Raw genomic sequence first — 27,493 nt, forward strand, 5'->3', positions numbered from 1 at the left:
AAGTTCCTCAGGAATTATATCGCTATTCCTTCGTGTCACTGGGTCAAAATCCTGGAAGTCCCTCAACAGCAGCACTGTTTATGTACTTAAGTCAAATAGACTTCAGTAGTTCACTGCAGCAGCTCAGCACCATTTTTTCAAGGGAAATTAGGGATCGTAAATAAATGCATAGTGAATAGAAAAAAAACTGAATATCCTCTCTACTGTTTTCAGTTCTCCACCTTCCTTCTCTGCATCGCTTACATTTAGTTCTCTGTGCTTTCTCTGGATCTTCTCACCACCTTGCTGCTGTAAAGTTTTTGCCACTTTGTTATTTACTCTTTGTGCTCAGACATAGAATTATAGAATCCCTACTGTTTGAAAGCAAACTATTTGGCCCATTGAGTCACATCGACCCTCCATACAACATCTCACCCAGACCAACCTACCTACCTTCTTCCTGTCACCATGCATTTTCCCATGGTGAACCCACCTAACCTGCACATCCCTGGACATTATGAACAACTCTCCGACACCATGTCCTACCTCCCACTTGCCCACAACTAAACCGCACCCATCAGGTCAAAATCACTCGCACTGTCCGTGCCCTCACTGCCTCCGGTGATCTCCCCTCCTCAGTCTCCAACTCATAGTCCCCCAACCCCGTACTGCCCGGTTCTACCTGCTCCAAGATCCACAAGCCCAACTACCCCAACCGACCCATCATTTCGGCATACTCCTGTCCCACCGAACTCACCTCATCTTACCTCGACTCCATCCTCGGGTCAGGCACTTCCCACCTACATCCGTAACACCAACCACACCCTCCATCTCTTCTGTAACTTCCAGTTCCATGGCCCCAGTGCTTTATTTTCACTCTAGATGTGCAGTCTTATATGTGTCCATACCCCACAAGGATGGCCTTCAGGCCCTCAGCTTCTTCGTCTCCAACAGACTCATCGAGTCCCCCTCCACCAATACCTTCCTCCGCCTTGCTGAACTGGTTCTCACCCTCTAACTTTTCCTTTAACTCCTCCCATTTTCTCCAAATCCAGGGGGTGGCCATTGGTATCCAGATGGGCTCCAGCCACGCCTGTCTCTTTGTCACCTATGTCAAACAGTCCCTCTTCAGTACTGACACAGGCACTGTGCCCCAACTCTTCCACTGTTATATCGATGACTGCTTCGGTGCAGCGTCCTGCACCAAGGCTGAATTGGTTTGGTTTATCAACTTTGCCCACAACTTCCACCACGTCCTCAAATTCACTTGGTCCAACTTGGACACCTCCCTCCCCTTTTTTGACTTTTCCATTTCCATCACTGGCAACTGTCTCCAGAACGACAGTTACTACAAACCCACAGACTCCCATAACCTCCTCAGGCCCAGTATTCTGCAAGAATTTCATCATCGCATTCTCCCAATTCCTCCGCTTACGCCACATCTGCTCGGACAACGAGACATTCCATTCCCAAGCATCCCAGATATCCACCTATTTCGAACAATGTGCTTTTTCTCCTCTGTCATCCAGACAGCCCTCCACCACACCACCTCCATTCCCCGTTCCACTGCTCTAAACCCCGAACCCAAAACACAATCAAGACAGTGTCCACCTTGTTCTCACCTATCACCCCACCAGTCTCCGGAACCAACGCATTATCCTGAAACACCTCCACCAACTCCAACTAGACCCCACCACCACCTGGCTTGCTGTGTTCTTCCAGTCTCCAGTCTGTCTACTTTGGATTCCAGCTGCAGTTTTTTTATCTCTATTATGAGCAATTGAGCATGGACAATCCATACTGGCCTGCACATCTCTGGAAACTATAAGCAATTCAGCATGTCCAATCCACCTAACCTGTAGTGGTTGGTATATTGGGTCCAGGTAGTGTTTGTTGATGGAGTTTGTGGATGAATGCCATGCCTCTAGGAATTCCCTGGCTGTTCTCTGTCTGGCTTGCCCTATGATAGTGGTGTTGTCCCAGTCAAATTCATGTTGCTTGTTGTCTGTGTATGTGGCCACAAACTCCACCAACAAACACATCGACCTGGACCCAATATACCAACCACTACAGCGGACAGCTGAAACTGACAACCGGAAGCGGCAAGGACAGACCACTATAAATACCGGAAGAAACATCAAAGAAGCGCTTCGCAGGAGGCTCCAAAGCACTGATGATGTCGCCTAGCCAGGGGACGAAACGTTTGCAACAAAAACTCCCAGCTCGGCAAACAGAACCACAACAGAACATAGAACGTTATGGGTGGCATGGAGACTCAGTGGTTAGCACTGCTGCCTCACAGTGCCAGGGACCCGGGTTTGATTCCAGTCTCGGGTGACTGTCTGTGTAGAGTTTGCACATTCTTTCCGTGTCTGCGTGGTTTTCCTCTGGGTGTTCTGGTTTCCTCCCACAATCCAAAGATGTGCAGTTTAGGTGAACTGGCCTTGCTAAATTTCCCATACTATTCAGGGATGTGTAGGCTAGGTGCATTAGTCAGGGGTAAATCTAGGGGGAACGGGTTGCTCTTTGGAGGGTCGGTGTGGACTTGTTGGGCCTAAGGGCCGGTTTCCACACTATAGCGACTCTAGCCACAGTGCAGTACAGGCACTTCGGCCCTCGATGTTATGTCGACCTGTGGAACCAATCTGAAGCCTATCTATCCTACACTATTCAATTTTCATCTATATGTTTATCCAATGACCATTTAAATGCCCTTAAACTTGGCGAGTGTGTTTCACGCCCATATGACTCTCCAAGTAAAGAAACTACCTCTGATATCTGTCCTATATCCATTACCCCTCAATTTATAGCTATGTCCACTCGTGCTAGCCATAGATTCATGCACAAATACACACAGATCTCTCTGTGCCAAAGCACTCTGAAGTTTCTCTCCATTCAAAAGCTGTTTTTCTACTCCTGCAACCAAAATGGATAACCTCACCTTATCCACATTAAATGTTATCTGTCAAATTTCAGTGCATTCACCTAACCTGTCCTCATTCATTTATAATGTTCTTATTTCTTCGTTGCAACTTATTTTCCCACCTACTTTAGTACCATCCACAAAGGTGGCTCAAGAACATTCTATTGCTGCATCCCTATCATTAATACAGATTGTAAATAGTTGAGGTCCGAGACTGAACTTTGTGGCACCACATTAGATACGTTTTGTCAACCAGAAAAACACCCATTTATCCTGACTTTTTGCTATATCCTCTGTTCAAGCTAACCAGTTACCCGTAACCCTCATGTGATTTTATTTTAAGAAATTCATTTACAGGATGAGGGCTTCATTAGCTAGGTCACCAATTATTGCCCATTCCGCATTGCTCAGAGGGCAGTTAAGAATCAACCACAATGCTGTGGGTCTGGAGTCACATGTAAACCAGACCAATTAAGGATGGCAGTTTCCTTCCCTAAAGGACATTAGTGAACCAGATAAGTTTTTCCAACAATCAACAATGGATTGATAGTTCTTAATTAGTTCTTAATTCTAGATTTTAATTGAATTCAATTTCTACCATCTGTCACGGCAGGATTTGAACCTGGGTCCTCAGAACTTTATCTGGGTCTCTAGATTAATACTCCAGTGATAATACCACTTGACTGTCATCTCCCCAGTTTATCTTGTTTATTCACCTTTTGTGCAACACTGTATCAAATGCATTCTTGAAATCCAGATACACTATATCTACAAGCTCCCCAAAGTCCATACTGTTTGTTAAATCTTCAAAGAAGTCCAACTTAATACAAAAAAGTGGAGTTCAAAAATTGACAACCTTGCAAACATTGTTGATTGTTGCAAACACCCATCTGGTTCACTAATGTTCTATAAGGAAGAAAATGTGCCAGCATTACCTGTTCTGGCCAATGTATAACTCCAGATCCACAACAATGTGGTTGAGTCTTAACTGTCCTCTGACATGGCCATGCAAGCTAATCAGTTAAAGGACAATTAGGTATGGACAATAAATAATCGTCTAACCAACAATGCCCACATCACATTAAAAAAGGTAACTAAGCATATTTCGTCACTTCTTGTTAAACACTAACTGATTGAGTATCCCATGGAGTAACTTATTTCACTTGTGGGAAAAATGTGTTTTCCAAAACTTTTATATCCAATTTAGCCTCCATTCTAGGCACCCCATGTCCTCATCTGATTTTCTGATCAATCTGTTCAGAGACATTATTACACACCTCTGAGAGTAGGTGGGACTTGAACCCAAACATCCTTGTCCAGAGATACAGTCATCATATGCTGATGGTCCATAACTGTTTATCTGTTACTCCAGACTGCACCACTAAAGTTCTTTAACATGTCTTTATATTAGCTTGCCCATTATAGGGGAGGTGATGGCCTAGCGATATTATTGCTAGACTGTGAATCCAGAGACCCATGGATTGTTCTGTGGATCCAGGTTCAAATCCTGCCCATCGAAGATGGTGGAATTTGAATTCAATAAAAATCTGGAATTAAGGATTTGATAATGACCACCAAACCATTGTTAATTGTCAGGAAAACCCATCTGGTTTACTAATATTCTTTCGAGAAAGAAACTGCAATCCTTATCTGATCTGGTGTTGATGTGATTCCAGACACACACATTGTGGTTGCCTCTTAACTGCCCCATGGGGGTAATTGCAGATGGACAATAAATGCTGGCCTAACCAGCAATGCCCACATCCTGAATAAATAAAAAAATACAGGGAGAAGATGCTTCTTATCTATTTATTATTTTATACACTGCACAGAGTTCTTGTCGCATACGTGTCTCTACCTCAGGAGGAGGCGGCCTAGGTTCACATCATACCTGCTCCAGCGATGTGATATAACATCACTGAATAAGTTGATAATAAAACATGTACTGTGCTCACATTGTCTACCATTCTCATCTAAAAAAAATCGCAGATACTTTTGTACTTTTATAAATTAGCTACAGTACAGATTTACAGATTAAAGTCGCCAGTAAAGTAAACTAATTTTTAGCAGCAAACTAAGATCATAACTATTCAACTTACAATCCCTATGGCAAAAAACAATGACTTACATATTCTTCATGAATTATCAAATGGAAAATAAGCTCTAAACTGAAAAAAACTTCACACAGTTCTGCAATAATTATACCATAAACTACAGGATCTTTACACTTCTCTCCCTGGATAGTGCAACTGGTATCAACAGAGTCTTTAGTATAAAGTGCTCGTTTTACTGTTTATACTGAAATAACAGCTCATCTCATGTATAAGTTAATCCTGACCTTTGCCCATAAAATCCAATTTTGGTCAATCTTCCATGTATTTCACACTTAAGTTGATCCTCCAACATTTGGCCAAACAATCAAAGGGCGGCACGGTGGCACAGTGGTTAGCACTGCTGCCTCACAGCGCCTGTAGACCCGGGTTCAATTCCCGACTCAGGCGACTGACTGTGTGGAGTTTGCACGTTCTCCCCGTGTCTGCGTGGGTTTCCTCCGGGTGCTCCGGTTTCCTCCCACAGTCACAAAGATGTGCGGGTCAGGTGAATTGGCCAAGCTAAATTGCCCGTAGTGTTAGGTAAGGGGTAAATGTAGGGGTATGGGTGGGTTGCGCTTCGGCGGGTCGGTGTGGACTTGTTGGGCCGAAGGGCCTGTTTCCACACTGTAAGTCTAATCTAAGTCTAATCTAATCTAATCCTAAATTTGCTATTCATCAGCTACCTCTTCCGCAAGCTGATTTCCTCCATCTCTCTGTCCTTCTGCTCATGGCTTCCTCTCCCATGACCTCACTGTAACAGGGATTCCGCAAAAAGGTAGGCAAAGGGAAGGAAGCAATTGAAAGATGTTGCAAGTTGAGTAAGAAAGCAGCAGTGGCATGGAGGAACAGGAGCAAAGAAGGGTAAGCTGGAAAGAATTTTCAAATACAACAGACTGCTGCAAAGTTGCACCAGTCAGGACTTCCTCTCCCTCCTCACCTCAGGGCAAAACAGAAGTAAAGCCACAGTGCTAAAGTACATTGCTCTACCCAAGGACTGCATGAATTTCAACTCCTCAAAAGATTACTCAATCATTAGGCGACCTCTCACATTTTTACATAAAACTCAAAATCAAAAAGCATGGAGCTGGAAAAAGCTCAGCAGATCAGGCAGCATCTGAGGAGCCCTTCATCAGGAATGTGGAGGAGGAAGGGGGCTGAGAGATATATAGGGTAGTGGGGCTGGGGTAAAGGAAGGTGGCATAGCCATAGGTGGATGGCAGGAGGAAGTGATCGTGAAAGGTCAGTAGGGAGTTGGAGCAGATAAATAGGAAAATGGACAGATAGGTCAGGTCAAGAGGGTGGTGCCAAGTTGGACGGTTGGCTCTGGGATGAGGTGATGGTGGTGAGGAGAGATGAAAGAGACTTGGAAATTGGTGAAGGCAATGTTGATGCTGTGTGGTTGTAGGATACCAAGGTAGAAGATCAGGTATTTTTCCTCCAGATGGGTTTTAGATTGGTTTCACAGGTCGGCGCAACATCGAGGGCCGAAAGGCCTGTACGGCGCTCTACTGTTCTACATTCCAGTTGGCAGGTGGCTTTGATTTACATGTTCTTGGGGAATGAGAGGGGGAGTTGAAGTGGTTGACCACAGGATGGTGGGGTTGGTTGGCATGTGCTGCCCACAGATATTCCCTGAACCGCTCAGCAAGTTGGTGCTCAATCTCCCCAATATAAAGGAGACCACATCAAGAGCAGCGGATGCAGTAAATGAGGTGGGAGGATGTGCAGGAAAATCTCTGCCATATGTGAAATGATCCTTTAGGGCCTTGGACAGAGGCAAGGGGGGAGGTGTGTGAGCACAGGTTTTGCACCTTGTGCAGCTGCAAGGGAAGGTGCCAGGTGTGGACAGTGAGTTGTGAGTTGGTGGGGAGCACGGACTTAATGAGGGAGTTGCGGAGAGAATGGTCTCTGCAGAACGCAGATAGAGGGAGGGAGGGCAATATATTTTTGGTGGTGGAGGTCTGACTGTAGCTGGCAAAAATGAACAAAGAAAGAAGAACAAAAAAAATTACAGCACAGGAACACACCCTTCGGTGTTCCAAGCCTGCGCTGATCCAGATCCTCCATCTAAACCTGTTGTCTATTTTCCACCGGTCTGTATTCCTCTGCTCCCTGACCATTCATGTATCTGTCTAGATACATCTTAAATGATGCTACCTTGCCTGCCTCTACCACCTCCGCTGTCAACATGTTGCAGGCACCCACCACTTTCTGCATAAAGAACTTTCCATGTATATCTCCCTTAAACTTCTCCCCTCTCACCTTAAACTTTTGACCCCTAGCTATTCAGTCCCCTATTCTGAATAGCTCTCTTGATTTTGTAGGCCTCAATCAGGTTCACTCTCAACCTCCATCTTTCTAACAAAAATAATCCCAATCTACTTCATAGCTAGCGCCCTCCATACCAGGCAACATCCTGATGAACCTCCTCTGCAACCTCTCCAAAACATCCACATCCTTTTGGTAATGAGGTGACCAGAACTGTAAGCAGTATTCCAAATGTGGCCGAACCAAAGTCTAATACAACTGTAACACGACCTGCCAACTCTTGTACTCAATACCCCGTCCGATAAAGGAAAGCATTCCATGTACTTTCTTGACCACTCAATCAACCTTCAGTGCCACCTCCAGGGTACAATGGACCTGAACACCCAGGCCTCCGTACATCAATTTTCACGAGGGCTTTCATTTACAGTATAGTTCACACCTGAATTGGATCTTCCAAAATGCATCACCTTGCATTCAGTAACAGCAATAACATCATACTCCCAGGTACTAATCCAAGCCCTAAGTTCATCTGCCTTACCTACTACACTTCTTGCATTAAAACAAAAGCACCTCAAACCACCAATCCCTTGGTGTTCATCACCTGCTCCCTGCTACTCTTCTCCTTAGTCATGCTGACTTTGTTATCTAATTCCTTACAGGCTTTAGTTACTACCTCCTTATTGTCCACTGGCCTCTTCATTTGGCTCCCATCTCCCTGCCCAGAGTTGAAATCAGCCCAACAGCATCAGCAAAAATACTCCCAAGTACATTGGTTCCAGTCCAGCCTAAGTGTAGGCTGTCCAATTTGTAATAGTCCTACCTCCCCCAGAATGGCGGAGGATAATGCACCGTATCTGAGATTTGTGGGTGGAATATGAGGACCGGGGGTTCTACCCTTGTTACAGATGGGGTTCGAGAGCAGAGGTGTGGGAAGTGGAGGAAATACTATGGAGGGCATTGTTGATCACATGAGAAGGGAAATTGCAGTGTTGAAATATGGAACGACGTCTCATTTGAACTAAAAATGCCAACTTTTACCCAAGGATATCCAATAAGTATTGTTCCATGGTCAAAGTCAATACCGTTTTTCATTACAAAATAAAAACAACTGAACACAGAAAATCGAAGGGTACTACTGAGTTGTATCATCGGACTGAAAATTAAAGCAAACATTCCCAAGTGATTTTTACCAGCTCTGTCAGAATAACGGAGAATGCATCACCACCTAGTGGTTATATTTGGAACTAATGCTACACTTGTGTACACGGAAGTCTTCAAATGTGCAGACCGGCATAGTGCTGAGTTCATTCTTGCTATTCACAAACATTTCAGTGACCTAATCATTCTGCAATCGTTTTATAATTCTACGCTGCCATCCTGGCTGAAGTGTTCACGAAACAGTGCAGACTGTTAGGCACAAATAGGTTCAGAAGGGGAGAACACAATTCCACTTCACTACAAGTGCATTCATTCAGGTACAGTTCAGGAGATTTTATGACACAGTGTGCAGGAGAGACAGTGAGAGATAGAACACGAAAGAGAGAGTGCGAGAGAGAAAGTGTGAGAGAATGAGAGAGAAAAACAGAAAATAGTGGGATGTGGGAGTTGGGAGGAAGGAAAAAGAAATAGATATGGGGTTTTGCAGGGGTGGAGATGGAGAAAGGGGAGGTGTTTGGGACAAGACAGGGGAGAGCAAGAGGGGAAGCCAACAGATGGAGGGGGTGGTCAGAGTAACAGAAGGAGAGGGCAGAGGGGAGGAAACAGAGGTGGCTGTTTGAGTTGTGGTGATGTCAGGTGGTCAGTGATGTAGTTGGCTAGTTGAGAGTGGGAAGGGGTCATAGTTGAGTAAGTGAGTCATCAAATTGGAGTTAGTCAGCTGGACTGGGGAGGGTTGTCATGTTTTATTGGGAAATTATTCAAGTGGCCAGGCTGGCATTCAAGTGTGAAATTTAGATAGCTGGTTAATTTGTATGTTAACATTTCACAAGAACAGACCTCAGGACAGAAAGATTCACTACCTCCTTGCAAAACAAGCAATTAGTTAAAGAATTTTTTTCAAGTTTTGTAGGAAGTCAAATATTTATTTTAGGTTCTCAGTTGTTCTTGTCACAGACACGAGAACTCCAATTTCAGATGGAGGAAGGTAACAGTTACTTTTATCAAAGTTATAGATTAGTTGATCAGTGACTCTAACTAGCAATATTTTTAAGAGAATAATCAAACTCATACCTGTGAACTAAATATCACTAACTAATCAGCTAAACCTTGAAAATTTGATTCTGGTACGTACAGGTATGTAGGCACTCTGTAACTGTGGTAGCATCAATCAGATATCCATTGCAAAGTCGACACGTGATGTGAGCATTAATATCCCACAGCTTTATCTTCCTAGTCAGCATCTTTGAACCCTAGAAACAAACAAATAAGGTTTTCAATAAAAGTTGCTACATTTTTAAACAGACAATAAATGGCGAATGAAGAAGATCTCAAATTACCACATCATTACAAAGCCTGTCAAAATTTGTCTCATTTGGAAGAAATTCAACAACTCACAGCTTTTACTTTGTGTCTTCCAAATACTAAAAGTCAATTTCACAAACAAATCTTAGAAGTTGAACTCCCACTTTCAAGAAAATGTGAGAATAAATGACAACTACAGCTTAACAAGCTGAAAATTGCGACTGAAAACTATAATTATTTGAGAAAACTCGAATGTTAACAACAGACATTACAACAGGACCAAACTATTGTGGCAAATAAAGTGCTCTGCAGTGTTTTAAGCAGCAATTATTACATGAAGTACAGTTAAAGAAATTATGCTGCAAAGTTGGACGTGTGCACAATCTGGTGGGAAACAGCATGCCTACAACTGGCAATCAAGATGGAAAAACATGATAAATTGACAGCATTTGCTTTGCGAAAAGCTCTTAATGTAATGCCAATGAACTTTATCCAAGGGTCACATTTATTAGGGATTTTATAAATGCACTGTGCAATCGCTGGTGAATTATCTTTCGGCAAGTTATCCATTCAACTCCGAACACTGAATCTAAACAGTACTTCATTGCGTGAAACACCTGATTTAGCATTCATCAACTCCTTTACTAACGTTGTAGACATCTTGAGGACTTCGGACTTTGTGTGAAATGTTTAAGAGTCCCATATCAACTTAATACAAGAGTATTTTGTAGTTTTTTTCGTCCAGTGGAAGAATTAGGAGTTTGAGCTCAACCCAATTTTCTATCGTAGTTGAAAGATTGTTCATAAAAGGCAACTAACATGAATCAACTAGGAGAGAGTGAGGACTGCAGATGCTGGAGATCAGCGTCAAAGAGTGTGGTGCTGGAAAAGCACAGCGGACAGGCAGCATCTAAGGAGCAGGAGAATGGAGTTTCGAGCATAAGCTCTTCATCAGGAATGAGGCTTGTGGCCCAAGAGAAAAATGGGAGAGGGGTGGGGAAGGGGAGGTAGCTGGAAACGTGATGAGTAGATGAAGGTGGGGGTTAAGGTGATGGGTCAGAGAGGAGAGTGGAGTGGATAGGTGGAAGGAAGATGGACAGGTAGGACGGTTCAAGAGGACGATGCCAAGTTGGAGGATATGGGATAAGATGGGAGAGGAGAAATAAAGAAACGTACCCCCACTAACCTACCCTCCACTCCAGCAACTACCCCTGCCACCACAAAAAGTGCAAAACCTGCACCATACCTCCCCCTTATCTCCGTCCAAGGCCCAAAGGATCCTTCCACATCCGACCAGTACTTCCACATACATCATCTACTGTGTCCGTCACACCCAAAGTGGTCTCCTCTACATTGGGAAGACAAGATGCCAACTTGCGGAACGTTTCAGAGAAAAACTGTGGGGCACGCACTAAATAACACCACCACCCTGTGGCCAAACACTTCAACTCCCCCCCTCACTCCACCAAGCTCATGCAAGTCCTGGGCCTCCTTCACCGCCAAACCCTAACCAACCGAAGCCTGGAGGAAGAACATCTCGTCTCCTGCCTTAAGACCTTCCAATCACACTGTATCAATGTGGATTTCACCAGTTTCTTCATTGCCCCTCCCCCCATCTTATATTACTTCCAACTTTCCATCTCAGCACCACCCTCTTGAACGGTCCGACCTGTCCACTTTCCTTCCCACCTATGTGCTCCACCCTCCTCTCTGACATAACACCTTCACCCACACCTTCATCTAACTATCGCATTCCCAGCTACCTTCCCCACAGCCCCAGCCCCCTACCATTTACCTCGCCCCTTGGGCCACAAGCCTCATTCCTGATGAAGGGCTTGTGCTCAAAATGTGGATTCTCCTACACCTTGGATGCTGCCTGACCGGATGTGCTTTTCTAGCACCACACTCGTCGACTCAAATTAATATGAATTAGTATTATACTTGACTATGTGTGCAACACTGTCCACAGAAAGGTCATGTAAGTACATCTGACGTCACGAACTTTGCATCTGGGTTGCCAGAGGGTTTTAGTACATGCAGCTGAAGACGAGGAAATACTATTGGCCACAGAGAAGGGTCAGTCACTCAACCTAATGTTAAAAGTAGCAATGGGGTTTTTACATTTCCAATTTTAAACATCAGTGGCCAGAAAAACAAAGTCAGTCGGTAAATTTCATGGATAATGCCAAAAAATGGCCTACAGTGTAGCAGACGCATTCGGCGCCTGACAGAAGGAAGTTGAATAGCAATAGTTTGCGAGTAATGAGTAGTTAATGCAACGCAGAGCTATGCTCACATCTCACACATGACGACTGATTTTGCTTCCTATTTGCTTAGATCTGATATAGAAGCAGACACATATTTCCTCAACCTAATCAGCACTGTTTTGGTACAAATTATAAAACATAACATATGTATCAAGTTTAAAAATGGAATAAAGTGATCACATTCTCCGGTTCAGTCTGTACTTACACCTTAAAAAATGCAAACCTAATTAGGACAGCTATACATCATCAAAAAAAAAAGAACAATCATGGGGTCATTTACAACACATTGCGTCATTCATGTCATCAAGTTCGCGTCAGCTTTCTGAAGAGTAAGCCAGTCAGTCCCATTCCCCTGTTCTCATCCCATTGCCCTGCAGCACGATTCACTTCAAGTGTCCATCCAAATTCCTTTTGAAACCATTGATGGTCTCTGCTCTGCTCGTAAAAGGTGCTTTAAGTAATTTGGATGATTTAGTGACACAAATAACTTTACCTCGGAAAATCTCCAGGTACTTTTCAATAAATTAAGTACTTTTAAAGTAAAAGAAGAATAATGAAAATTAACCAAATAACGATGTTAGTTGAGAGTTAAATATTGACCCCAGGTTACTGGGAGATGAACGTTTTCTTGGTACTACACTGACATCTGAAATTTGTTGTTCATTAGACAGTCTAAAGTGCTTAGCTGCAAAAGGAGAAGTGATTAGTTACCAAGGCTTTCTTATAAAATTGCCAGGCATAACATTTGTGTCAAAATCCCTGAAACTATGTTCTCATTCAACATTAAAGGAATGACGCAGAATTCATCTTGCAACAACAATGTTTAAATCTGTCACATGAGAAATAGAGTGCAAAGCCACGATCAGAATACATTTTGTATTTTTGAGAGACTGTGGAGGGGCAGATCAGCTGAACTTACCTGGAATGCTAGTTTTGGAAGAAGCTGACATTTATTCAGCACTTCATATGATCTCAACATATCTCAACACAATACTTTTGAAGTGCAATTTCTTATCACTGAGTAAAAAATCAATTTAACAATGGAAACAAAGATAGCCAGTGCTTCAAATATGTGGAAGCTCAAAATCAAAAAAGCATCACTGCACAGAAATATTGCTGCACTGCAGCATTGATGATGTGAGAAGAGTAGCTGTTAGAACACAAAGAATTGTTACAACAGGAAGATACAGCCAAAACTCCGAGATGCTTTGAGATGATACTTTTAAGGAATATATGGGTAAATGAAGAACAATACCTTGCACTTTGACGGAATACAACATCGCAAATTACTTCACAGGAACATTAAAATACAAAATTTGGTACTAAAGTTATATTAAGCTAGATGGTCAAATCTTTCGTCAATTATGTGGGTGGGGGGGATGGTGACTGGAAGACAGTATGAAGCTAGGGAGAGATGATACATGGAGGAATGTGAAAATGTCTGCAGAGGAGTGATAGATAAAACAATAGCTGAAAGTGGGTGATCTTTGTAAAGGGGTGAATAGGGGGTCAGAAGCTCAGCTTGGAGTCAAGTATGATATCAAGTTTGTGAATACTTTGGTTGTTATCAGACACAGGGTTAGTGAGAAAAGAGTTTGCATTGATGACCAAAATCCAAGTCCTTCCTTTGCTCTGTCCAATACTTTGTTGGATTTTAATTCGACCCATAATTAAAGATGGCACAATGTGGAAAATAAATGACCATAATGAAAGACTGTATTCCTAACTTACTTTCTCAAAAGTAAAGTGACTCTGAATGCTACATTGGGAAATTCACACCACATTGAAAATTCAGTCTCTTCAAATTCTGCCTTTTCCAATTCTCATTATAATCACTTTTGCACTTCACAGCTTGAACCGAAGGTCTGAACTTGTACCTCATAGAACATAGCAGCGCAGTACAGGCCCTTGATGTTGCGCCAACCTGTGGAACCAATCTGAAGCCCATCTGACCTACAGTATTCCATTCTCATCCATATGCCTGTCCAATTACCATTGAAATGCCCTTAAAGTTGGCGAGTCTACGACTGTTGCAGTCAGTGTGTTCCATGCCCCTATTACTGAGTAAAGAAACTACCTCTGACGTCTGTCCTATATCGATCATCCCTCAATTTAAAGTTATGTCCTCTCATACTAGCCGTTGCCATCAGAGGAAGAAAGCTCTCATAGTCCAACCTACATAACCTTCTGATTATCTTATATGTCTCAATTAAGTCACCTCTCAATCTTCTTCTCTCTAACGAAAACAATCTCAATTCCCTCAGCCTTTCCTCACAAGACCTTTCCTCCATACCTGGCAAAATCCTAGTAAATCCCCTCTGAACCCTTTCCAAAGCTTCCACATCCTTCTTATAATGCAGTGACCAGAACTGTGTGCAAAACTCCAAGTGAGACCACACCAGAGTTGTGTACAGCTGCAGCATGATCTCATGGTTCTGGAACTCAATCTCTCTACCAATAAAAGCTAACCCACTGTATGCCTTCTTAACACCCTTATCAATCTGGGTGGCAACTTTCAAGATTCTGTGTACCTGGACACTGAGTTCGCTCTGCTCAGAGTCATTGAGATGCACAGCACGGAAACAGACCCTTTGGTCCAACCCGTCCATACCAAGCAGATATCCCAACCCAATCTAGTCCCACCTGCTAGCACCCAGCCCATATCCCTCCAAACCCTTCCTATTCATATACCCATCCAGATGTCTTTTAAATGTTGCAATTGTTCTAGTCTCCACCACTTCCTCTGGCAGCTCATTCCACACATGTAACACCCTCTGTGTGAAAATGTTGTCCCTTAGGTCTCTTTTATATCTTTCCCCTCTCGCCCTGAATCCAAGTGCTCAAGTTCTGGACTCTACACCCCAAGGAAAAAATTTTGTCTATTTGTATGTGTAGCACATAAAAACATTGAGAAGCAGGATTGTATAGAGACCACTAAACTGTGGTTGCAACGCTGGGGATGACATTAAACAGGAAATTAGAGCTGCATACAATAAACTTACACTCTAATTATGGGTGATTTTAATCTGCATATAGACTTGAGCAAAATCAAGTCAGTAAAAATACTGTACAGGAAGAATTTCTGGAGTGTGTACAAAGTGGTTTTCTGGATCAATATGTTGGGGAACCGACCAGAGGACAGGTCATCCTCGACTGGGCATTGTGTAATGGGAAAGGAATAATCGGCAATCTAGCTATGTGATGTCCCTTGGGAAAGAGTGACTTTAATATGATAGAATTCTTCATTAAGGTGGAGAGTGATATAGGTTATTCTGAGACAACAGTGATAAACGTAAGTAGAACAAACTATAGTGGTACAAGGCATGCTGGCTATGATAAATTGGGGATCATTACTTAAAAGGATGATGGTGGATAGACAATGGCAAAGATTGCATGGAGTAACTACAACAATTGCTCATTTCTGTCTGGCACAAAAATATAATGGGAAAGATGGCCTGGTGATGCCAATCAAGAGACATTAGGGATAGCATTAGATCCAAAGAATGGGGAGACAAATTGACCAAAAAGAGCAGCAGACTTAAAGATTGGGAGCAGTTTAGATTTTAGCCAAGGAAGACAAAAGAAAAGATTAAGAGGGAAAAAAACAGAGTTCCAGGATACGCTTATGGTGAAGATCTAAACTGATTATAAAAGCTTTGCAAGTATGTGAGGAGAAAAAGATTAGTGAAGACAAATATAGATTCCTTACAACTGAAAACAGAAGAAGTTATAACTGGGGAACAAAGAGATGGCAAACCAATTAAGTACATATTTTAGTTCTGTCTTCACAAAGGAAGACACAAATAGGTGGTGCACATGGTCTAGTGACAGAGAGGAACTGAAGGAAATCAATATTAGTAAAGAAATTGGGGAAATTGATGGGATTAGAGGCCGATAAATCCCCATGGCCCAATAAACTACATCCCAGTAGAGTTGATATGAGAGAACCAGTGGACGTGGTTTACTTGGGCTTTCAGAAGGCTTCAAATAAAATCCCACATAAATGATTAGTACGTTAAACTAAAGTATATGGGATTGAGGCTACTGTATGACATGGATAGATAACTGGCTGGCATACAAGAAACTAAGAGTAGGAATAAATGGGTCATTTCTGAGTGGTAGCCAATGACCAATGAGGTAGAGCAGGAATCACTTCTTGGACCTTTTTTTTTTAAGATTCCCTACAGTGTGGAAACAGGCCCTTCAGCCCAACAAGTCCATATCGACCCTCTGAAGCGTAACCCAAACAGACTCATTCCCTCATTCACCCCTGACTAATGCACCTAACACTGTGGGCAATTCACCTGACCTGCATATCTTTGGATTGTTTCACAACATACATATACTAATAACTTAGAAGAGAGAACTAAATTTAACATCTACAAGCTTGCAGAGGGTGAGCAGTGAGGAGAACACAGAAATGCTTCAGTGTGATTTGGACAACTTGACTCAGTGGGCAAATGCAGAAATGCAGTATGACAGGTGACATATAAAATGTGGATAATTTGAGATTATTCACTTTGTAGCAAAACAGTAAGACAGATTATCTGAACAGTGATAAGATTGAGAAAAGGGGAGATGCTACGATACCGGAGGTCCCTGGTACACCAGTCACTGGAAGTAAGCATGCAGAGGACAATAGTATGCTGGCTGTTTGAGTATAGGAGCAGAAATGTTTTGCTGCAATTGTACAGGGCTTTGGTGAGACCACATCTGGAATACTACATGTAGTTTGGTCTGCTTACCTGAGAAAGGATGTTCTGGCAACAAAGACATACCAGGCTGATTCCGAGAATTTCAGGACTGATGCATGATGAGAGACTGGATCAGTTGGGATATATTCTCTGGAGCTTAGAATAAGGGAAGATCTCACAGAAGCTCTAAAATTCAAACAGGGCTAAACAGGAAGGTAAAACGCAGGAAGGATGGTCCCAAGGACCAAGGAGACCAGAACCAGGGGTCATGATATGGGGTATGCCATTTAGGATTCAGGCAAAGAGAAACTTCTTCACCCAGGGAATGGTGAGGCTGTGGAATTCTCTGCCACAGAAAGCGAAGCATCTAACATCTACAAAGGGAACAAAATAATAGATGCCTTACGCGAGTATAGAAAGTGCAGGAGGGAGCTCAAGAAAGCAAATAGAAAAGCAAAGAGTGGGCATGATAAAATGATAGTGGGCCAGATCAGGAAGAACCCCAAGATATTCAACAAGTATTGTGATGGTACCATAGCTTTAAGAGATCTATTTTGTCATTTTTTTTAATGATGAGAGGTTGAGACAAAGGTGTGGAGCGTTCTGCTTCAAACCATAAACAGCTTGTGAGGGCTTAGGTTTACTTTTTAAAATGTTGGAACAATAGAAGCAGCCTAAATGAGTGCAGTCAAGCTCCCGCAGACTTTAGTTTTAGCTTTTCACATCCAGTTTCAAGACTCCAGCTGGGTCTTGAAGCTGAATGCGGAAACTGCTTTTCCTCTCTGTTACAGTTAAAAGCTACGGTTCTCTTCCTTCTGCTAGAATTGGATGTGAGGCAATCTATTTTATTGATTTTGCCAAGGGGGCGTTTATGGGATGTTACTATACTGAAACAGGTGCTATTTAGTTGTTAAATAATATTATTCTTTTAAGTTTTTCAATAGAGTTGTTATTCCAATTCTTCTTACTTTTATTTGTATTTTATCTAGAATGTAAAAATAAAGTGTGTGTTGCTTCAAGCCTGTAGTTTTTTATTACAATTGTTAACTGTGAATTATGGCATGAGCAACTCCAGTCTCTAGAGATTTGCTTAACTACCCCTGAGTTCAGGGAGGAACTTACTAGACTTCTGTCCTAAATTAGCTCATGCTTGTGTCTGTCTCACCCAGGAGAATGCATGACTGCAGAACAGAGTGGTTCAAAGATTTCACTGTAAATCTAGGCTACACAGTGTCCACATGCAACAGGTTAAATTGGACAGTTAACATTTTCTAATGCTTTCTCAGCTTCGAGACAGGAGGGAATCAGAAGACGCAACAGTTATCAAGTGACATTTAATCACATTAAGTTATTTGATTCAAAACAGAATCTGCAATGACTGAGGATAAGATAAGATGACTGTTGATCAGCAAGGTACCTGTGTTGCTCTGACACGGAGCACTGCAGTGTAGTCATGTGATGACGTCGGTGCAGATCTCAATGTTTGAGCAGTCGCGTGAAGCACCTGAGGAAAAATTAGAGAAGACATTTAGTTTGTATCATTGTACTCCTGTGATAGCATTAATGAAAGATGACCACTTCCTGTACAACTCTCAGACTGTATGCCAAGCAGAGATTCTGTTGATGTGAACCTCATCAGACAATGAGAAAACCCTATATTTCCACTTTGACAAACACACAGAGTAATCCAGTCCAACTATAAAGACAAGCTGATGAACTGGATAGATGAAATTTAATGCAGTAACGGAAGAAGTGAAGTATTTTGATAGGAAGAATGAGGAGAGGTAATGCAAATACATCAAAATAATTTAAATTGAGTATAAGAACAGAAAACAACAGGGTGCATATGGACAGAAACCTCAAATTGTGACACAGTAAGTTGAAAAGGCTTGGTTTTACAAAGAGACCCAGAAAAGCTTCATCACACCGATTAAGCTGAAAATGTGTTGCTGGAAAAGCACAGCAGGTTAGGCAGCATCCAAGGAGCAGGAGAATCGACGTTTCGGGCATGAGCCCTTCTTCAGGAAGAAGGGCTTATGCCCGAAACGTCGATTCTCCTGCTCCTTGGATGCTGCCTAACCTGCTGCGCTTTTCAAGCAACACATTTTCAGCAGTAACATTGAAGTCAAGATGAATGAATTAGAGACACATGTATAACTGACACCTGGGGAATTTAAATACAGTTAATTAAACAAATCTAGCAAAAAGACAGCATAGAACATAGAACATTACAGCTCAGTATAGGTTCTTCAGCCCTCGATTTTGCGCTGACCGGTGAAACCAATCGGAAGCCCATCTATCCTACACTATTCCATTCTTGTCCGTATGTCTTTCCAATGACAATTTAAATAACCTTAAAGTTGGTGAGTCTACTACTGTTGCAGGCAGTGTGTTCCACGCCCCTACTACTCTCTGAGTAAAGAAACTACCTCTGACATCTGTACTATAACTATCACCCCTCAATTTAAACCTATGTCCCCTCATGCTAGCTATCACCATCCAAGGAAAAAGGCTCTCACTGTCCACTCTATCTAACCCTCTGATTATCTTATGTGTTTCAATTAGGTCACCTTTCAACCTTCTTCTATCTGACAAAAAAAGCCCTCAAATCCCTCAGCCTTCCCTCATAAGACCTTCCTTCCATTCCAGACAACATCCTAGTAAACCTCTTCTGAACCCTTTCCTTCCACATCATTCCCATAATGTGGTGACCAGAACTGTACACAATACTCCAAGTGTGGCCAACACTCAATCCCTCTAGCAATAAAAGCTCACACACCGTATGCCTTCTTCACAACCCTATCAACCTGAGTGGCAACTTTCAGGGATCTATGTACATGGACACCAAGATCTCTCTGCTCATCTACACTACCAAGAATCTTACCAGTAGCCCAGTACTCTGCATTCCTATTGCTCCTTCCGAATTGAATCACCTCACACTTTTCCACATTAAACTCCATTTGCCACCTCTCTGCAGCTTTTCTGTGTCCCTCTGTAACCTACAACACCCTTTGGCACTGTCTACAATTCCAATGACCTTAGTGTCATCTGCAAATTTACTAACCCATCCTTCTAAACCCTCACCCAGCTCAACAGTAGTGGCCCCAAAACAGATCCTTGCAGTACACCACTAGTAACCGAACTCCAGGATGACTATTTCTCATCAACCGCCACCCTGTCTTCTGTCAGCTAGCCAATTTCTGATTCAAACTGCTAAATCACCCTCAATCCTATGCCTCCATATTTTGTACAGTAGCCTACCATGGAGAACCTTATCAAGCGCCTTACTGAAATAAATATATAATAGTGACTGAAACCACCAGATTTCTCACTAATGTGGTTAAGAGAAGGAAAATTATCATTATTCTATGTCTGCGCAATATCAACTTCAAACCCGAACAAACGTGATTACCTTTTAACTGCCTTCTGAATTAGCCAAGAAAATCACCAATTTGTGGTAAATCATTATGAAAATGAATAAGAATAAATTCAACTGGGCAGAAGTGAGGACTGCAGATGCTGGAAATCAGAGTCTAGATTAGAGTGGTGCTCAAAAAGCACAGCAGGTCAGGCAGCATCCAAGGAGCAGGAAAATCAATGTTTCGGGCAATAAATTCAGCCAAATTGTTCATCTTTGATCTAAATACTAGGTTGGATGTGACAAAGTCACACCCAGGCCAGGAAACACAGCAATATCCAACTCTAGAATGCTTGATATGGTCAAAATAATTGATGTGAGGTCAGACAGCATCAGTGGAGCTGGAACGTCGATGTTTCGGGTCAGAGCTGGCAAAGCATCCTGACCCGAAACATCAATTTTTCTGCTCCTCCAATGCTGCCTGACCTGCTATGCTTATTCAATTGGATAATCAGCTGCTTCTGTTTTCTATGCCTCTATGCCCAATGTGCTAGATTCCCCCCATAACCTCTCTGCCTTCCTCTCTTGTTTATGATCCAGTTTATAACCTCCATCTTTGATCAATTGCCTTATGTGGATCAGAGTCGACTGCTACTGCTGGAAAAGCACAGCAGGTTAGGCAGCATCCAAGGAGCAGGAGAATCTATGTTTCGGACATAAGTCCTTCATTTTGCTGATGAACTCTTGACTCGGAGCTCCAGCATCTGCAGTCCTCACTTTCTCCTTACATAGATCACTGTCAAATTTTGGTTTATAAAGCTTCTGTGAAGTTTCCGGAGCTATTTTAGGTTGTTACCAAATAAATCCAGGTGTTCTGGTTTTAGACCAATCCCAGATACAAGCTTCTACTGACCATCAGAGCTTCATGGTCCAAATTCTCATGAACTATTGATTTCACCTTTTAAAATATTTATGTGTATATTGTAGCATTTCCCATATTAAAATTACGGCATTTCTTAAGAGTCTAGATAACAGATACAAGAAACAGGAAGAAAATTAGAACTTTTATGATGCACTTGATTGAAAAAGAGTTTAGCATTCTGTCTAGTACCGTAAATAAAGCAAAATTATTTTGATGTGTGTTAATTTTCTCATAGTTGTGCAACATTTGTGCATGGTTAACCACAAAAGTTAATGTGGCCCAGTGACAGTGAAGGAATGGATATACATACCTCTGGAAGTGGTGAGACTTGAACCTGGCCCAAAGGTAGAGACACTGCCACTGGAACACAACCCCTCCAAGAAAAAACTATACTTGCAGTTGGGATGGTGTGTGATCCACAGAAAACTTGTTGATTGTGATATTCCCAAGCCTCTGCCACCAGTGTCCTTCCAGATTATAGAAGTTGCAGATTTAAAAGGTATTTTCAAAGGAGCCTGATTTTTGAATGGTAGACACAACTGCCACTGTGCATCAGTCATGAAGGGAGTCAATGCTGAAGGTGGTAGATCAGTTACTTAGCAAACATTACGTTTTATCCTGGATGGTGTCAAGGCTCCTGAATGCTGTTGGAGCTGCAGTAATTCAGGCAAGTGGGTGTACTCCGATTACGACATTTATGTCTGGTCAATCATGGACAGGCTTTGGGGAGTCAGGAGGGAAGTTACTTGCAGTAGAATCCTTAGCCTTAGGCCTGGCCTTTTAAAAATTTATTCATGGGACACAGGTATTGTTAGCTATGGCAGCATTTATTTCCTAATTTTATTTCCCCTGGATGTGGTGATGGTCATGATAGGGCTGCTGCCTTAAAATAGAGGAGGCGAAAGGAGCATGGGGACACACCGTGCTTTATGGACCGAGTTCCAAGGTTTCTGATATAGTCCCGTCAGTGTGGCATGCACTTGGAGAAGAACTTACAGGTGGTTCTGTCCAATGTGTCTTGTTTCATACAGTACTTAAATGGTCTTCCAAGAAAGTCTAGTCAGTGGCACCCCTCAGAATGTTAATAATGGGAATTCAGGGACAGTAATGCCATTGAAAATCAATGGCCGATAGTTAGGTCCTCTCACTGTTGATCACTGCCTGGCAACTGTGAGATGCAAATGTCATTGTCACTTATCAGCCCAAACTTGAATGTTGTCAATTCTTGTTACATACAGACGTGGACTGATTCACTATCATCAACAAACATTCCCAATTCTGACCTTATGATGAAGGGAGGGTCATTGATGAAGCAGCTGAAGATGGAACATAACTGAAAGAATCGCCTACAGAGATCTGCTGGTGCTGAGATGACTAACCTTCAATCATAACCATCTTCTTTTTTGATAAACAGAATCACAGAAAAGAGTAGTAGTCCATTTGGTCCAATGAGTCTGCTCTGTCAATCAGAATCATCATGGTTCATCATCCAACTCAGAACACTGTTCCCACTTTCTCCGTATACCTTTTGATCCCCATTGCTCCAAGAAATGTCTCTCTTTCTTGAAAACATTTTATGTTTTGGCCTCAATCACTTTCTGTAGCAGAGCACTTTCCGTAGGCTCACCACTTGCTGAGTGAAGACGCTTCCCCTTTGCTCAGGTATATACGAGCTAAGCATGATTCAAACAAACAGAGTGTGTTCTCGGATTTCCATTGACTCCAATTTTGATATGTCTTTTGACACTATTATCTGGCAATGCAGTTTTCACGTCAAGTACAGCACTCTCACCTCAGGTGTGGAGTCCACTTCTTTTGATAATATTTTGATTAAGGCTACGATAAGGTCAGGAGCCAAGTTTTCCCTGCAGGATCCAAACTGAGGGTCAATGAGCAGATTATATCTTTAGACACACCACTTCAATGGCCCGATGGGGTGGCAATTGGCTAATTTGGGTTTGTTCTAAAATGTTTCCACAGAATTTACCTAACAATTGTAGCTATACTCAAACTGCTTGGTAGGAATGTGGCAAGATCTGGAGAACACATCTGCAGAACTACAGCTGGATTGTGTTAGTTCCCAACACTTTTGCAAAATCCAGCACTCCAACTGTTTGGAGATTGAATTGAATTGGGTGAAGACTGGTATATGAGATACTGGGAACCTCTGGAGGAGAGGTTTTTTGTTCAGCAATGCAGGTGAGAGTGATCAAATTATACTCTGGGAAGGTGAGTAAAGGCCATAAATACTTACTCCTGGGCCTTCATTTCGGCAGCAAAGCTGAGTGGGAGCAGACAAATTACACTCTGAGAAGATGAGTGAACTGATATATTTGGGCAGTGACGAAACCTGAGTTTCCCACCTGCCCTCCTCTGATGAGAAAAAAAAAGATTCTGCAGCATGTTGACATGGTAAGGTTTTTCTTTTTTATCACGTGCTGCTAAGTAATGTGATTAGTAAAGTTTTCTTTTCATTTATCGATTTTACCAAGCTAGAAGGTTCATTTTCAAACATTTCATTTCCATACTAGGTAACATTATCAGTGAGCCTCCAGATGAAGCACTGGTGGTATGGCCCGCTTTCTATTTGTGTGTTTAGGTTTCCTTAGATTGGTGATGTCATTAGTGGGCGGCACGGTGGTTAGCACTGCTGCCTCACAACGCCAGAGACTCAGGTTCAATTCCCGCCTCAGATGACTGTGTGGAGTTTGCACGTTCTCCCCGTGTCTGCGTGGGTTTCCTCCGGGTGCTCCGGTTTCCTCCCACAGTCCAAAGATGTGCGGGTCAGGTGAATTGGCCATGCTAAATTGTCCGCAGTGTTAGGTAAGAGGTAAATGTAGGGGTATGGGTGGGTTGTGCTTCGGCGGGTCAGTGTGGACTTGTTGGGCCGAAGGGCCTGTTTCCACACTGTAAGTAATCTAATCTAATCTTAAAAAAAATTTCCTGTTCTTTTTCTCAGAGGGTTGTTAATGGCATCCAAGTCATGTGTTTGTTGATAGAGTTCCAGTTGGGGATGCCATGCTTCGAAGACTTCTCATGCGTGTCTCTGTTTGGCTTGTCCTAAGATGGATGTGTTATCCCAATCGAAGTGGTGTCCTTCCTCTTCTGTACTAGAGAGAGTGGGTCATGTCATTTTGTGGCTAGCTGACGTTAATGCATCCTAGTGGCTAGTTTTCTACCTGTTTGTCCAATGTAGTGTTTGTTACAGTCTTGTAAGGTATTTGTAAATGACATTAGTTTTGCTTCTTGTCTGTCATAGCGTCTTCCAAGTTCATTAGCTGCTATTTTAGTGTGTTGGTGGGTTTGTGGGCTACCATGATGTCAAGAGGTTTGAGTTGTCTGGCAGTTATTTCCAAGATGTCTTTGATATAGGGGACAGTGGTTAGGGTTTCTAGTCGTGTTTATGTCTGCTTGTTGGGGTTTGTTGCAGGAGGGTTTCATAGAGCAGTATGTAAATAGTCCAACTCGGGAAGGGGCCAAACTGGACCTGGTGTTGGGGAATTACTTTGGGAATAGTGATCACAATTCCTTAAGTTTTAGAATATTCATGGACAAAGATGAGAGTGGTCCTAAAGGAAGAGTGCAAAATTGGGGGAAGGCCAACTATAGCAAAATTCGGCAGGAGCTAGGGAGTGTCGATTGGGAGAAGCTGTTTCGGGGTAAATCAACATTTGATATGTGGGAGGCTTTTAAAGAGAAGTTGTTTAGAATGCTGGATAGACATGTCCCTGTGAAAAGGAGGGATAGAAATGGCAAAATAAGGAAACATGAATGACAGGTGAAATTGAGAAACTACCTAACAGGAATTAGGAAGCATTCTGAAGGTCTAGGTGACTGAAAACAGGCGAATCTTTGGAAGAATATTGGGAAAGTAGGACCAACCTGAAAGAAGGAATTGACAGGGCTAAAAGGGGTCATGAGACAACTTTAGCAAAAAGAGTGAAGGAAAATCCCAAAGCCTTTTATTTGTATATAAGGAGCAAGAAGGTAACGAGAGAAAGGGTTATTAATAAGACCACAAGACATAGGAGTGGAAGTAAGGCCATTCGGCCTATCGAGTCCACTCCACCATTCAATCATGGCTGATGGGCATTTCAACTCCACTTACCCGCATTCTCCCCATAACCCTTAATTCCTCGAGACATCAAGAATCTATCAATCTCTGCCTTGAAGACATTGAGCGTCCCAGCCTCCACTGCACTCTGCGGCAATGAATTCCACAAGCCCACCACTCTCTGGCTGAAGAAATCTCTCCGCATTTCTGTTCTGAATTGACCCCCTCTAATTTTAAGGCTGTGTCCACGGGTCCTAGTCCCCTCGCCTAACCGAAAAAAGTTCCTAGCGTCCATCCTTTCCAAGCCATGTATTATCTTGTACGTCTCTATTAAGTCTCCCCTTAATCTTCTAAACTCCAATGAATACAATCCCAGGATCCTCAGCCATTCCTCGTATATTAGACCAACCATTCCAGGGATCATCCGCGTGAATCTCCGCTGGACACGTTCCAGTGCCAGTATGTCCTTCCTGAGGTGTGGGGACCAAAACTGGACACAGTACTCCAAATGGGGCCTAACCAGAGCTTTATAAAGTTCAGTAGCACAACGGTGCTTTTATATTCCAATCCTCTTGAGATAAGTGACAACATTGCATTCGCTTTCTTAATCCCGGACTCAACATGCATGTTTACCTTTAGAGAATCCTCGACTAGCACTCCCAGATCCCTTTGTACTTTGGCTTTACGAATTTTCTCACCGTTTAGAAAGTAGTCTATGCTTTTATTCTTTTTTCCAAAGTGCAAGACCTCGGGTTGGCCCACTCAAGGACAAAGGAAGGAAATTATGAGTGCAGTCAGGGAAAATGGGTGAGAGTCTCAATGAGTACTTTGCAAAGATTTTCATAAAACATAGAACATTGCGGCGCAGTACAGGCTCTTCGACCCTCGATGTTATGCTGACCTGTGAAACCAATCTGAAGCCCATCGAACCTATACTATTCCATTCTCATCCATATGCCTATCCAATGACCATTTAAATGCCTTTAAAGTTGCCAAGTCCACAACTGTTGCAGACAGGGCATTCCATGCCCTTACTACTTTGAGTAAAGAACCTACCTTTGACATTTGTCCTATATCTATCACCCTTCAATTTAAAGGTATGCTTCCTCGTGCCAGCCATCCCCATCCGAGGAAAATGCTCTCACTGTCCACCCTATCTAATCATCTGATCATCTTTACCGAGGAGGGGGTCCTGACAGATATTGAATTGCTCTCGGTCAAGTCAGCATAAGAAGAGAGGAAGTGTTGGGTAATCTAAAAGGCATTAAGGTGGACAAGTCCCCAGGTCCGGATGGGATCTATCCCAGGTTACTGAGAGACGCGAGAGAGAAAATAGATGTAATCTTAACAGATATCTTTGCAGCATCTTTGAACATGGGTGAGGTCCAAAAGGACAGGAGAATTGCTAATGTTATCCCCTTGTTTAAGGGCAGCAGGAATAATCCAGGTAATTACAAACAGGTGAGCCTGACAACAGTGGTAGGGAAGTTGCATGAGAAGATACTGAGGGATTGGATCAATTTCCATTTGGAAGAAAATGTTTTTTATAGTGATAGGCAACATGGTTTTGTGCAGGGAAGATCATGTCTTACCAACTAAATTGAATTCTTTGAGGAAATAACAAAGTTGATTGATGAGGAAAGGGCTGAAGGTGTCACAGACATGAACTGTTCCAACATTGGAGATAATTACAGTTAATGGAAGAAATCATGGAGGAGGAATTTGCAAAGTCAACCTTTTTCCGGTGCGAGGTGGTCCATCCAGTTTAATTCTTTTGAGACATTTTTGCAGTTTAATATTTGCTAGGTCATTTCAAAGAACAGTTAAAATCAACCATATTGCAATAGATCTGGAATCACGTGGACCAAGCAGCTAAGGACTGCAGATTTTTTTTTATTATTAGTGATCCAGATGAATTTTTATGATAATTGCCTATGGTTTCATGGTAATCAGTAGACTGTAATTCCAAATATTCAAATTCAAATTTCACCATCTGCCGTCAGATCATTAATTTGGTCTCTGGATTATAAATCCAGTGACAATAAAGAAGGAAGCATATTAAGGTAGACAGGATAGATCGAGTGAAGAGTATAAAGGCAGTAGGAGTATATTTAAGAGGGACATCAGGAGGGCAAAAAGGGGACATGAAATAGCTTTGGCAAATAGAATTAAGGAGAATCCAAAGGGTTTTTACAAATACTTTAAGGACAAAACAGTACCTAGGAAGAAAATAGGGCCCCTCATAGATTAGCAAGGTAGCCTTTGTGTGGAGTCGCAGAAAATGGGGGAGATACTAAACGTGTATTTTGCATCAGTATTTACTATGGAAAATGATATGGAAGATATAGACTGAAGGGAAATAGATGATGACATCTTGCAAAAATGTCCAAATTACAGAGGAGCAAGTGATGGATGTCTTGAAATGCGTAAAACTGGATAAATCCCCAGGACCTGATCAGGTGTACCCTAGAACTC

The 27,493-nt window shown here is 42.4% G+C and overlaps 1 protein-coding gene across 1 annotated transcript in view; it reads right to left on the bottom strand.

Annotated features, from left to right (window-relative positions):
- LOC132833373 (polycomb group RING finger protein 3) overlaps positions 1-27,493 on the bottom strand; it is a 181,614-nt gene that overhangs the window by 110,511 nt on the left and 43,610 nt on the right. The window contains exons 2-3 of the mRNA XM_060851596.1: positions 18,102-18,188; positions 9,554-9,671 (exon numbers count right to left, since the gene is read on the bottom strand). Of these exons, the coding sequence (XP_060707579.1) occupies positions 9,554-9,671; positions 18,102-18,188 (205 nt within the window). The remainder of the gene's footprint in view (positions 1-9,553; positions 9,672-18,101; positions 18,189-27,493) is intronic.

This window comes from Hemiscyllium ocellatum, chromosome 36 (assembly GCF_020745735.1).
Source record: "Hemiscyllium ocellatum isolate sHemOce1 chromosome 36, sHemOce1.pat.X.cur, whole genome shotgun sequence".
NCBI classification, from domain to species: Eukaryota; Metazoa; Chordata; class Chondrichthyes; order Orectolobiformes; family Hemiscylliidae; genus Hemiscyllium; species Hemiscyllium ocellatum.